General features: G+C 36.8%; 1 protein-coding gene across 1 annotated transcript in view; it reads left to right on the top strand.

Annotated features, from left to right (window-relative positions):
* The window catches only part of GALNTL6 (polypeptide N-acetylgalactosaminyltransferase like 6), a 515,167-nt gene that overhangs the window by 214,546 nt on the left and 285,369 nt on the right, over nucleotides 1–15,252 (top strand). The window contains exon 4 of the mRNA XM_052779102.1: nucleotides 8,680–8,846. Coding sequence (XP_052635062.1) covers nucleotides 8,680–8,846 — 167 coding nt within the window. The remainder of the gene's footprint in view (nucleotides 1–8,679; nucleotides 8,847–15,252) is intronic.

The following is a 15,252-nucleotide window of genomic DNA, read 5'->3' on the forward strand; positions in this document are numbered from 1 at the left end:
ATGTCATTGTATCTGATTCATCAACAAATTCATCATTTGGTGCCAATTTTTTCATACATACATACACAAGTGTTTGTGTCTATAAAATATTTTTCTGGCTGAGTCCACATTGCTAATGTTATCTAATAATTCTGAGGATTTGTGTGAGGGAAATGCATAATGCCCCTTGCACGTTCTCCTCTTCTAAACTCCCTTTGTTCTGAATGCTAATATAATAACTTCAGCAAGAAAATTCAGGCGTGAACTATTTACCTAGCAGGATGACATCACGGTTATGTCTTCCTAGGTATTTCTACCAAGACATTTGTAAACAATTTTCAAACTTAACACAGAAATTATTCTGAGATTTAAGAGTTTAATAAGTTTGCAGAAATCTATTAACATTTATGCTAAGAAATTGTATTTCTCGTAACCTCTAGCTACTGAACCTATTATTGAGCATTGTTCCACAAATAAGTACTGGTGTGCTGCACTTGAATATGTGATGTTCAAATGCAAGAAAAGACACATCTTTAGGAAAGCATCTGTAAGTACTTTATTAAGGTCAATCTGTAGTATTCCATTAAGTTTAAGCAGAAAATGCTTATGCTGAGTAGGAGCGCTTTTCTAGTTTCAATCGTCAGGGTCTTCTCCTCCTTGAATAGTATTCTTGCCATGAGTCCTAGATACGTACAGTTGTTTATTCATCCCCTTACTGCCTCCTAACTTGTCGATTCAGTCATTTGAATACTGCACTTCTGAAATAAAAGACCTTGCTTTCCAAGGTCTTAAAATAATCTCTTCTGACAGCAGCCATTTATTCATTTTGAAAAGTACAACTGCAAGACTAGTTATTATTTGACTGAACTCTGTCTGAGAAGTTCTGCATTTTTAAGTGTCTAGGGCAAGTGCATGGTTTAAAAATACAAAAAATTTGAACTACACGCTTTCTTCAAATTTAAAAAAAAGTCCACCTAGAGAACACAATGGACTTCCATTTTCCACTTTGCCTGTATAATGGTACCAGATTGCAGTAGGATTATACTGCAGAAGCAAATTATTTTGGTTTAATAGCTAACTTGCCACATGGAGTAATGGTAAGCTAGGTTGTTCCCTTGTTCTGTGTGATCTTTTCTGACTGAGTGCAAGCAGTTACTGTGTGTGCGTTTAGGGGTGGAGGAGACATCCTTAGGAGTAACTTGTGTATTAGTTATATCTTCAGGCTTATTAGGAGGAAAGAGAATAGGCGTATCAGTACAGCATGCATGTCTGATACAAATACTCCTACAATTACATTGTAGCTAGAAACCATAACCAAGGTCAAAATGTTGTCACTGTGGAAGTCAGTAGTAAGATGGAGTCCCTGCCTCCAAGAAAGTAAGTATTGGGTAGAGGTTCTGTGAGATTAGCTGAAGAAGATCAGTAGTATAAGCAGAATAGTCCTAATCACTGAAAGTCGCTGTCTTCTGAAGCTCTTAAGAGAAGAGTTGGCATATTACATGTGTATGATGAGACTGCATGGTGTAAGAACAAGAGAGTAACACTCCCATACATTGCTGGGTTCCAGTCCTGGCTGTGAAATGGGCAAACTGCTTGAATTCACTACCCTAGTCTGGCAGTCTATAAAATTAGGAGTAATCCCAAATCTGCCCTCTGGGGAAGATCTGGGTCTGTTCAGTTAGGATGTGCCACAGGATGTGCCGGTGCCTGCTGTTCCACTGCACCAGGTGCTGATGATGTGGCACGGCATATACCTGGCTAAAATGACTGATCGGGATCTCAGAATAGTTTGGAGAAGACAACATCAAACATTGAGCAATTAAGCCTTCAGTTCTGTAAATGGTCACTTACCAACCATTGATGAGGAGGTTGCATTAGTCATGTAACTGAACAAGAGAAGCTGAGGAAGAGGTAGTGTGAGGTTTCTTAACTCTAGCAATTTAACTTACAGGGATCTATACCTCAAGTACAACTTCATGTGTTTCTGAGCAAAGTGAATGAATGCTACCTCAAATATTAAACATTAAAAATTCTACTGAGCTATTTGGTTATCTGAGGAAACACAAGTATGGAGGTAAGGATGAAAGTGGGAAAAAAATATAATGAAAACAGTGGAAAACTAGTCAAATAATGTGCTCTTAGCATCCTTAAATATTTATCCTCTTATCAGTATGGGCATGATGTTGAGTATACATACATAGCCAGGACTGATTACTGAGAACACTTTCATGGAAATTATTGTGATCAAAGCTGAAGCGAAAAATCGGTTTGGTGTACTATTTTCAGGTAGACTGATTTAGTTTTCTGCCCTCGGTCCCATAGGCAAAGCTATCAAATTTCATGGGAGGTTTTCCTTCTGATGCTTTGTGAATGTTTATAGTAACGTTTCATTTAAACGAGCCATTTCACAACATATATATGTCACGACCCAGACTGGACAGACCAGGGAGTCATGTTGAATTCAGAATTCTCTCAGGCTAAATTAAGGTGAAATGACACCAAATGATCAGTTAAACATTTTATTCATGACAGAAGCAAACTGAACTTGGGAAGTATCAGCAGGTGGCGGGGCTTCTCACAACAGGAATTGGTATGGAACTGTATTGGGTCTGGCTGAGATGGAGTTAATACTCCCCATACCAGCCCTCGTAGCACTGTGCTCTGCATCAGTAACTAGGAAGGTGTTGATAACACCCCAGTGTTTTGGCTACTGCTGAGCAGTGCTGGCACAGCATCAAGGCTGTCCCTCCAACATTTTTGCCCCCCCCCCCCCCAACAGCAACCTGGGGCTGGGCAAGATCTTGGGAGGGGACATAACCAGGACAGCTGACCTAAACTAACCAAACAGATATTCCATACCATATGATGTCAGCTCAGATATAAAAGCTAAGTAAAGGGAGACGGAAGGGGGGCATTTTTGTCTTCCGGAGCAACCACTACGCGTACTGAAGCCCTGCTTCCCAGGAAGTGGCTAGACATCGCCTGCTGATGGGAAGTAGAGAATAATATCATTTGTTTTTCTTTGCTTTCGCACGCAACCTTTGCTTTCACTTTATTAAACTGTCCTTATCTTGACCCACGAGCCTTTTGTTATATTTTCTCCCCCCTGTCCAGCTGAGGAGGGGGAGTGATAGAGTGGCTTTGGTGGGCACCTGGTGCCCAGCCAGGGTCAACCCACCACAGGAACCATCTCAGTAAACCGTGTAACCCATGGTAACCATATACATCAATTCAGGAAATAAGGAGATCCTTCCCGTTGAGTCACAAGGTTCAGAGCAGACCCCCTTGCCTAATAGACTCCTTCTCAGAGAAGGGCCTAGGGGAGGCTGGATCCGCTCCTAGTCCCAGACTTCGTCAATGGTTTTATGTCTTAAAGGGATTAGGTGTAGGGATTATGGAAAAGGAAAGCGAGAACAAGACAGAAGGAGAAAAAGGAAGAGAGAAAGATTTCACCAGTCCTGGGTCTAGCGTTGGTTCAGTCATCCGAGGGGTCCAGTTCTGGTGGGCTTGCGTGTCTGGGGCTTCAGTTTGTGTCCTTTTATCATCCTTGCCCCTCCTTCGGGCGGGCACTCAAACTCATTAGGCTAATGAGGTAGTCTTTGGGCCATGGGCTTGGAGGGTCGTCTGGGGAGTAGCTTCCCCTTCCCTGCAGACGTGATCTTTGGCCATGCATGGTGAGCTGTCCTGCTCGGCACATCAGAACAGCATTATCAGAACAGGGAACTGTGCACCCTCCAGCATGGCCTCCCCCTCCTGTTGCTGGTGGGTGCTGATGGGCTTCTTTTCACCTGGGGTTCCTTGCTGTGCAGGGTTCGTTGTTAAGCAGAACTTGCCCCACCACAATGTTTGAGACATTAACTCTTTCAGTCCCCCACAATACAGAATCAGGTTATCTGAGTCAAATGACCTGTCTTCATCTTCACTTACCATTGAAATCAATCTTGTTACTGCAAACTTCTGAGTTATTGTTAAAGTTAATCCAGATGAAAATACCACTAGGGCAAAAACTGGTCCTGATGGAAACAAACTAAAAATAACAAATAATACACTATTACTAAAAATTATTTGGAAAGACCTAGTAGTTGCAGCCTTTTTTTAATTCCCGACTGGTTGTTTTTTTTTTTTTTTTTGGAGGGGGGATGTGGTGGTGGTGTTAATTCTTTAATCAGAATATGATGTGATACTAAAGCTCTACAGTAATACATCTGCCTTTATCAGTTGCACTATGATTTGATAATGAAAAGGATAGCAGAAAGTAGTGTTGATTGACATCAACTATGTTACAGTCTTTTCTATGCTGAGTTAGATGTTGGAGCAAACCTTTACTTGACTGAAACTGTCTGAACTGCCTATCTGTCTGTCTTAAAATCTACTAACCTTTTTTGAATATCGATTTTCGGATTTATTTCCAAGCCTTTGTGGATTTCCCAGTATTCCAAGCTTTAATGAAAATACAATGTGTTCTTTGGACACTTTGTTCTGCCATTCAAACTACCTGAATAACACTGTCCACATAGTGCCTACATTTGTTTAAAGTGTGCAAGTAAGTTGCAGTGTCTTCAGGCGGAGGCTGACAATTGGAGTTCATGTGTGCAAGTACTATCAATTTCTAAATCGATACAAGTTTGCAAAATTTTCCACTGAAATTGTGAGGCTTTGGAAAATAAAATTATTTTGCTTAGCAGTATTTGTAATATTTCTATAGGAAGTCAGTTCAGTTTCATTTAACATGTATACCATATTTCAAAAAGTTTTACCTAATGAATATTAGTGCTCATTTAAACACTGTTAAAATTGGATGGTAATGGTAATCTTTTATACATAGCATTTTTCCTTTCTACAGTAAACCTTGCTTTATTTTTTATTTTAATAAATTTTGGTAAGATTGCATTCTTCAGGAAATATGAAAGGCTCTCGAATTATAATTTCTCATTTCTTTGGAGAGTCAAGAATCTCACTTTCAAAACATTCATTCCCCAGGGTAGTTAAGCTATTATATTAACCAAATGAATTTTAGAGACTAGACATATTGAAATCAGGGTCTGTATTTTGCTTGGGAATGCTTAAAAAACTGTTATCATGTTAGGATTATTTTGGTGAGAGCAAAAAGCATGTAGTCTTGAAAGTATGACTTCATAGTAGCTGAAAAATGCAATAGTTATTTACCAAGACATAGGTTAGAACCTTGGAACCAGCATAAATAATAAAACAAGGTTAGTTTGAAGCTATGCTCAGACTTTGTCAGCACTTCTCCAAATGCACACTACAGAATGAGTGTTCAAAGAACAGTTCTAAAAATCTTTGATGCTGATACAAAATTTTTGCAGTTAATGGTAAAAGTATCTTTCTAGTAGCTTATCTGATAACTTGCTGATGCTTCTTGGTTTTAAACATCATTCTCATCAGTAAAACACAGATGAGTTGAAATATTAGATAAGCTAAATCTATGTATGTCAAGATTTATAGATTGATGTCAGTTACTATTGCATATGAAAAAATGTTATCTTTTCTGTTTAATACATAAATCATACATCTATGTAGACTGGTTTATTCTATGTTGTAGGCACCATTAATAAATTTAAATATAATAATAGTTTATGACTATGGACTTCACTAGTTCTTTGTTCTAGGCACAAAAAACTCATCATTATTTTGAGGACTACTAATGGCTTACAAGAAGCAATATCTGTGCTTCCAAGTAGTCGTCTTGCAGCCAGGGTATTTGGCATCGCTCCTAAAATGCAGGATATAAAGAACCACACTGATGGACTTTGAACAAATGCTGTATGCATATATGATTATTCTCTTGGTAAATCCAATGTCTCAGCAGTGGATGTCTAACTGCATCTTTATTGCAATTTATGGGCCTTTCCTGAGTGTTACAGCTATCCATCAGATTTGTCCTGCAGCCTATCACAGCACAGAGCCAGCTATACTCTGCTATAGATAATGCTGAATAGAACCTCAAATAAAACGGATTTCTGTGCTACGCCTTCTAAAACATAGTAATCTTCTGTTACAGTTAGAGTCTCATGTCAGAGAGCAAGGGGCTGAAAATGAGCAGAATTTAACTTGCTGAAGAAAGGCAGGTAGGTCACCACTATGAAACCTAACAGACTGTCTTAAGAATAGAAGATGATGAAATTTAAGGTTTCATTTCTATGAATTTGAGAATCTGACCAGCTTTTTTTGAGAAAAGTAGGAAAAGGGCATTTTGGTGGTTTGTAGCTCTTACTAGAAATCACTTCACATATAGCCAGGTACCTTTGCAATGACTATCAAAGTAAAAGTAAATATAAATGAGGATTAAAGGTCAAAGTGGAATGATGGAGATGTTAAGAAAATGTAAGATGTTTTCCTCTTCTGTCTTCTAAGCATGGTGCTTTCTTAGGGCTCATAGAGCAATCTATTGTGTAGGAAGAATGAAATTGTTTTATAAGTCCATCAGTGTTGCTTCTCATCACTTAAAATATGCAATTACTCTGAAACCATTGATGAGAATATCCAAATGCAATTACCTTCCCTATCTGTATACACTTAAGGTTACACTATTGACCATGCAAATACACATTTCAGTATACCCTCTTGCAAAAGGTATATTGTTATACAGGAGGGGCAACATTTTTAAAAAGAAACAACATTGTGATATATTTGGGTGGTTTTGGTGTTATTTTTTTTTTCCCCTTGCCCTTTAGAAGTTGTAGTCTGACACATGTGGCGTTCTTTTGCTTGGTTTTGTGTGGTATTTTTGGGTTTTGTTTGTTGGCTTGGGGTTTTATGGAGATGGAGAACTTACTGGTTTTAAAATCATACTTATTGGGAGTTAAAAATGCTAAAGGGAAAAATCTTGCTTTCAAAAATAGCGTAAGAATTACATGTATGTATAGTAGTTGCACTTGTTCTAGTCCAAGAAGCATCACTGTCGGCAAACAGCTGGCAACAGTAGGCGGTGGTTTTGGTGGGTGGTTTTCTTAATTTGCCAGCTGAAACAGCTACACATTAATAATGGGCTTCCTTTGTTGTACTTCTTCCTACAGATAAGAAAAAGAATTTTTACTGAACTCTATTGCTGCAGTGGATTTTTTTTCCTCCCAAAATGTTAGAATATATACTTAGACTTTTCTGTTACTAGGTAATGTGCACTGTTTTCTTCAAAATGTCACATTCTTGCAAAGTAACTATCCTTTTTCCAGTGTGCATATATGTTCTACCAGCAAACTGCTTATTAAGATTTTCAAAAAGTATTATTTTTGCAAATGGCTTATCATTAAATTAATTATTGCCACATTTTAAGAAAAAATGTCTGAGTTAAAAATTTAAATCTTATTTTTTAGGAAAGTATCCAAAAATTTGATTGTTTATTCACAACTACATAAAAGTTAATCTTTTGCAAATATAGCTGTAGTAGCTATGAGTTTTTATTATTTCTTTGGAACATTTCTTCAGTGTAGTAGCTGTACAATAAATTGGTAAATATTGATTTCTAAGTGACATTTATAAAGTGGAAATGCAAACTAAGCTGCAAATATATGTAAATCAACATTATAACCTACAGCAGTATTTGATATGCATAATGTTTCTTTCTGAAAATCAGCAAAGATATCCGCTTTTTTAAACCTACAAGCTGCAGGTCTAAACCGTTTTCCTTTTTTTGTTGCTTTTGTTTGTTTATCACAAAACTGACATGTTTCTGCTTGGAGGGATACCTTTATCAGGGTGTGACTTTCTCTTGGGGAATGAGAAATCATTCAGTTACTTTGTCCCCAGAGCTGAAAATGCCATGCCATGTTAACAACAGAGGAATGTGTCCCTTTTCCCCCTTTTTCAACAAAACATGAAAGAGGAGATCCTATCAGTTTCAGTAACCTAAACATTATTCATGAAATATTTTCAGCTATTAAGAGAAACTGAATTGCAAGGCCATTATTTATTTTTAAAGAATGGGGTTTTGCTCAAATATGTAAACAACACAATATTGAAAATTGTAAGGTTAAGCAGTGATATTACATAGATGCTGTTGAATTAAGGTGCTGAAGGTGCAGTGCTTTCCTTTCAAAAATGAAAGGTTATTTACATTTTCTTTCTTGTATCAATCTGCATTTTCAGAATCACATGTTGTTTTATCTCTGTATTTAATAGCAGCAATCATTTTGGATATCTAGATGTGAAGTTGGAGTTTTATTTGTGGATGTTGTTGTTTTGCATGTTGTAAGCACATGTCACCGAAGATAATACTGAATTGTTTTCTGGAGTTTGTCTCTTAGTATAATAGACTGTTTTTACAAATTTTGTCTGCTATGGACAAAAGAAGGATCATTTCAGATTTTGTCTTGCTTCATATTATGTTTCACAATTCTTTCTGATAAGAGGATTTGTTTTCTGGAAATAATGTCATAGAAGATGTGTCCTCTGTCAATTTTGCAGGAAAAAGTTTCTAGTGAAGGAAAACAATCTGATTCCAGCCAGTTACTTTTTTTTTATTCATTCCACTTAAATTTTGTAATTGTTCAAATTTATTGTATGTTGTAAGCAATATAAATATTTTAAATGAGCTAGTTATTGTCACGTGAAAGTGCTGCTTGATTACACTGTTAGATTTTATGCCAGAAACCATGATGGTTGAATGGCCCAAATGGATAGCAGGATATGCTGACTTAGACTTTTCAATATGCTTATACAATTATTTTCTTGTCTCTCCAGCTGTAAGCACAAGGTGTACTTGGAAAAGCTACCAAATACTAGCATAATTATCCCATTTCATAATGAAGGCTGGACTTCACTTTTGCGAACAATACACAGTATTATCAACCGCACTCCAGACAGCCTGATAGCAGAAATCATTCTTGTGGATGACTTCAGTGACAGAGGTAAGGCCCAACCAGTTTTGTTTTAACTTGAAATTTATGATGCAGTGTGGTCCATAGAGAAACTAAAGGCAAGCAAAAAGTGAAGAGACCGTACCTGCTGGACTGCTTGCCTTGAAACACTGTTTGATTGTTAGCTGGAATAAACTTGTATAAGTTGCTTTTGTTTTACTTTGCATGAATACTGAAATTCATGTCAAAGGGAAGAGGCTGTGAACTGTTCATTGGCCCTTATTAATATAGCATTTTGAATATATTATTTCTGAAATAGTGCAAATTTTGGTGTTTCAACATCTTTTCCTTAGGCTTTGCTTTTACTCAGAAAACCTATTAACTTTGACCATTTTGGATGCAACTCATTAGATTTTAATCCTGGAATTTTCTTGAGTTAGACAGCTTCGTGTACTAGTACAAAATAGCCATACAGAGAAATGAGACTCTTTTGAATGGAATGTGAAAAACTGCTTTAGAATAGTTAATCAAAGTTTACATCATCTATATATAGTAAAATTAAGAAAACTGCAATCACTTAATGACTTCTGCCATCATTACTTCCTGAATGCAACACAAGAAATGAATGCTCTGAGTTCCTTAAATGAAATTTAACAATTCCTTAGGTAAAATTCATCCATAACAATGATATGGAACTGGCAAATAGTTTTTTCTTTCAAATTTCAGTACATCTCTTAGGACTTCAAGCATTAAGAGCTTTGACTTTTCTTTGGTCTTTGGGGCTTTTTTGGTTGTTTCTGTTGAAACATCAGTTGCTAGTGTGTATATGAGCCTTGTTCCGAGTAGATTGATAGTGAAAGAGAGAATTGTGCTCTTTGCTAATGTTTTAGGTAAAACTTTTGTCTCAGGAGCTTGCAGGAGCAGATTTCTGACCTACTATTGTGAGAAGCCCCTGGGTGAACAAGACGAATATTAGTAGAGTGCTGCAGTGGAATCATTTTTGTAAGATTTTTAACTTTGTATTTCAGGGGTTAGAAAGATTAATGCTGCACACATCTATCTTACCCTCTCATATCTGCTGGTTTAGTTGCAGTATGTCCTTTGATGAACTGCCTCTCTATCTGTAATGCAATTTAAGTGAAATTGTAAAGTGAGTACAGTTCTGGCTATTCTATGTTTATAAAATCTAGACCATGGATGAAAGTTTTCAAAACAAGAAGTGTAAAGTAGCACAACAATTTTTCTGCAGGCTAACAATTTCCTAGTAGTAAACAACTTACAGGGAAGTCTGTAAATTGGTTTTGAGGTGTCTGACAAGTAAAAATGCTTCTTATACTGAGACAGCAGCTATTGAGGCTATGCTTGCTCAATATGGTGATACTGTAGCATTTTTTAATGAAGATCATACTGACTATTGTTGATATACTTTTAAATGTGTTAATGTTTTAGAAAGCTTAGCTACTCCCCAGTTATTAGGAAAAGAATTAATGCCAGTAAACAGGGAATACTGTAACTTCTGTTGCTCTTTCTTGCCTGCCCTAACTTAGGTTCTGCTGCTGGCTGAAAGTGTTTTGGGAGTAAATATTACCTGTAATATTTATTCCTATAACACTATAAAAATCTCCAAAATAATCTTCATTTCCAGTTATATAAACCTATCTAACTTTTCAGGGGAACAGTTTTCAGCTGGAAGAAGTGGTTCATATAACATGGAAATGCTTAACAGAAGTGTCTGCTTTGAAAATCTGAAAGAAACTTATTAAGAAGATTTGTATGGAGCTGGGCCTAGAACTGTTGTAGTATTAGGAAGATTTACTTATCTGTTTTTTGGTATTATTAAACTAAAGATTAGAAATGCATTTTTGAATGGTTGCCAGTTTTGAACTTGAGCATATTTGCTACTGTATGTTTCGAGAAGAGCACACACACAAGAAAAATGTGCTGGCATCTCTACTCTGAATTCAGTAACATTGAATTTCAAGTCAGGTGAATCATTTTGGCACATCTGAAGCAGGTTTAATTCCTGTATTTGTGATCCTCTAAACTGTACTTATCTGAGGCTATATCATGTTTTCTTGTGCCTTTTTTTCTTTTTCATGAAGTGGCCACACGTAATACAGTTGGGTTATTTTATGTTGGAAAAAAAGCTGACTGATATCTATCCCCCTCCCCTCCCAGTTCATAAAATAATCTTCTTTAAAAGTGATTGAATAGATGCCTAGTTTAAAGTTATTAGGCCTTCACCCTTTAGTTGCTTTTTCCTAGACTGATGAGAGCAGTAAAGCAGTGTGAAAGACATTGAAGACAGATTAGGTCAAAAATTAAATAAGTGTGTTCAGTTGTTGTCAAAACTGATAGAATCATTGCAAGCAAAGTTTCCTGCAGTGTTGAAACAGTATAGTGGTTAGTGATAAATCTGTATCCCTTTTTCTCATTGTATAATTTCTTCATGAAGCTTCATATGTCAAATAGCTGACAAATGGCTGTTACTTTCTTTTGTGAAATCAGTCATATACTATTTAAGTGATATTGTGTATGCTATACTTATTCCATAACTTTGTATTATAAAGACAGTTTTCTGCTAGGAACGTGAACATCGTTTGTAGATAGTTGAAAGTGAGAATGGGATATTTCAATATCACTGTTATTTTAATAGTACTGATTAAATGACAAATGTTTTTTCTCTAGGGTGTTCTACTAATCAAACTTTTCCTTTTTACAAAAGTCTAAGAAGTTGTTATGAAAAGCCAGTCCCTGTTAGAAATAGAGTAGATGAGAAAAAGTAGAAACTTGAAAGCTGTGTAAAAGATGGATAAAAATGCTGGAGCTTTTTTGTTTTCTTAACTAATGCAAATATAAATACTGAAATGCACATAAAGAACTTTTGATAACAGATGATGAAAATGTTTTAGTGCACAGCCAGATACCCAGCAGTTTGCTGGTTTGTCTGCAAAATTACTTGTGTGCCTTCATTTTATTCATATTCACTTCTTTGGCTTTTGTGACCAAAACCAGAAACTTTAGATAGTTCATGCATAATGTTCACTGTAATTATGACATTTAGATGTTATAAAAGTAAAAGGACAGCTGCACCTTTTAAAATATCAATATAAGGCAGACTAGAGACTTGGTAATGAGAGGGAGGTAAGCAAATGTTATGAGATTTGGAAGTGCAATATTTGGTTATGGACAAATTTAATATAAAAAAACTACGTGAATATAAAAAGTCATCTGTGACAGTAGGAAGGAAATGTAGATTTAAATATAGGTAAGCAAAGTTGCAAAATATCTTTGTTCATATAATTTATAGAGAGTTTATATACTTAAAAATTATGAAGGAATGGGATGGAGAAAATTGAATTAGTGGAGCTCTTTGTTTCAACAAAAGTAACGGGTTTTTATTTACTTTGTAAACTCAAATGGCCAAATGGTGGTGAACTGGTGAGATGGAAGGGAACTGAATCTAGAGTTCATAGGAGTTTTAACACATATAAAAAAATATGTTGTCACTTAAAAAGCTCTATAAAAGGGAGGTTAATATTAGACTTCTACTTAGGTTGCCACAGAAAGCTATTGATAAAGGAACCTGGCTATGCTGTATGCTGGCAGACACTTAAATTTAGGAATGTTTTTACTCTTCCCAACTGATTTAGTAGTCAGGTCTTCACTAGAGACTTCCACTGAATAACTCAGTTCTAGGTCCAAGTACCGTAGCTTTTCCACAAAAGTTTAACAATATGCATACCTTTGCATACTAAGGTATGCAGAATATTTCTGACTTTGTGATGGATTTGGGGTTGGTTTTTTTTCTGGGAGGGTTGGGGTTTTTCTGTGTGTGAGGGAGTTTTGAAATTGGCTGGGCGTGGGGGGGTTGGTTTGCAGGTTTATATTTGGGGATGGGGTGTTTATTGTTGACATAGTTTGCTCTGAAGTTACAGTCTGTTGGCAGAGACGGATCTCTGAAAACATGGCAAGAAGCAGAATGTGGGCAGCAGTTTTAGAGGAAAGGGCAAAATGAAAAAGGAAGCAAGTTTTTCATTGGTTCTGTTATGGAACAGCTTGCATTTACAAAGGAATGCTAAAAATTCTAATGTTTTAAAACTTTGGGGGAACATAGATTTGCGTAATTAATTAGTTAAACAGTTCATGTAGGTTGCAAACACATGATAGCTTTGTACATCAACCTTTATTCCTTTTGTGTTTTAATGACTTTATTAGCATAGTCAGGCCTGTGAACTGTTACTAACACAGCATGTGCCCATGCATGTAAAACTGACTTACCAAGCATTTTTACCTTACCCCATAGTTCTCTAACTGGTACAGCACCTATTATAAGAAAAAATAAACAATGCCACAGCCAACAATGAATATATTAGCAGTTAACAATTATCGTGCAGTCTTTTAGTTTCCAAAAAATCAGTCAGATTTGCCAAGGAAAGAAACAAAGGAAAACTTAGCAGCCAACAGCTTCTTGCAGGACAGAACTAGTTTCTGTCACTGGCAATGAACTGGTGTTTTGTTGGAAAATGACAAACTGGGAACTTTTCGTTCATGTTGATGGCCCAGTCCCTTCTCATTTTTTCATCTGTTATGTTCTCCTATCTCTGTCCCCTTGCTTAGCTCTGTTTTCTGCACCACTACTCATTTGGGAGTATAATACTGTCCCATACCAGACACCATATGCTTTGTGTCAGATCTCTGAATAGCCCAGATTAATAATGTGCAAGTCAGTCTGCAAAAGCAACCTGTGACTACTTGATCAGAGCTCAATTTAATTGGTCAGTGAATTTCAATGCCAGTGATGTGCTTTGTTTTGTGTGAACGTGGAGGAAGATCTGATCTATGGCCCAGTTACCCTAATAGCCTGCTAAACCCTTTTTGGCCTTACAGAGGTTGTCTGATTTGTGTTTGGTTGGGGGAGGGGGGTTGGTTGTTGGTTTGTTGTTTTTTTTTTTTTAATTGTAGTCCTGGAAATTATATTAGTCATATTATACAATAACAGTAGGGTAAGAGAGTGCTTTTTGTGCTAAAAGCAGAGCAGCTCTATCGGAGTATCAGATTGCTCAACTTCCCACTCAAGAAATACATGCAATTTGTTGCATGAATATGAAATTCCCTGTATTTTGCTTGTAGAAAGCTAGCTTATGTAACATGTCACCTGTGATTCCAATTTATGGATGCTTGGCTTCAGATCATGGCTGGATATAACTTTTCTGATGAAATGAAAGTGAAGGTTATATTGTATGAATGACTGTCTTGTCATAGGTAAAACTCTGCTATAGACAGCACTTCTCTGATATGATGACAGCTCACTTCTCCAAAAATTGCCGTTGTTGTCAAAATATACAACATTTAAAAAAGAAAATTGGAAGAGGATATTGTAATGTTGTGGAAGTCAACCTCTACTGAAGAAAATGCTTTTAATTTTGTCCATTTCCTTAAGTTTAGGAGCCTGTTTTTCAAGATGGTATATAATCACTCAATGACTTTTATTTTAAGCTGAGCTCTTTAAAGTTGCACAAGGGATTTGTTTTTCTGTAATAATTCTCCACCTTTGTATACCAGAGACTATACTTTTGAACTCAGGTGTCTGTCCATTCCTGAAAACTAACCACCCTTCTCCTCAAAAAAAAGCATGTGCCTGTGGGCACCGGGGCACCAAACAACACTTCCAACAGCATCCATGCTGAACGCATCCAAAAGAGTACATGGACACAGCTCATTAGTGCTTTTCCCAGAGACACAGTAGGACAAGGAATGGGGCAGTATTAACTGTTTATGGTAAGGTGGCTGGGATTGCCTCCTGGTGCTGTGTATGGCCAAAGTGGCTGCAGCCAGGAAAATGTTCTATGATGTTCCTTTCCTTTGAATAGAAAGGATATAACTAAAAAGTGGTTGGTAGGAACAGAAGTCAGAACCTGGACAAGACACGCTGGAAGTTGGAGAGGGCCTAGCTGCCATCAGTGGTATGTGTGGAGGCAACAGTGGTGGCAGATGGAGGGGCTGAGGACCATGCTTGCTCTTGATGGCAAGTTAACAGCTGCCGGACTGTGTATGGCTTCTTAGAAAGCTGTGATAAATACAGAAGAATAATTCTATGCAAGTAATTTTATGGCAGTATTTTATGACAAATCACTGGGTTTGTATATGATGGTGAAAGGTTTTGTTTTGCTTGTTTTGTTATTGTTCTTTATGCTCTGATGATATGGGACATTGAGCATACTGAGCATTGTTTATGTGATTAGAATACCCCTTTCTGGCAGGAAAAAAAAAAAAAAAAAACCACAACCAAAAACAGTGGGAGGAGAAAGGCGGAAGCAGGAGCATCCCTGCTTCTACAGGTATTCCTATACTAAAAATGGGGGTTCCAAGTGAAGTTACAAGTACTAAACTGCTGCTGAGTAAGGTCAATGAGCTGGGGATGAATGCTGTGCTTATGAGACTAGACTGCTTTTGG

Source organism: Harpia harpyja, chromosome 2 (genome assembly GCF_026419915.1).
Source record: "Harpia harpyja isolate bHarHar1 chromosome 2, bHarHar1 primary haplotype, whole genome shotgun sequence".
Taxonomy (NCBI): Eukaryota; Metazoa; Chordata; class Aves; order Accipitriformes; family Accipitridae; genus Harpia; species Harpia harpyja.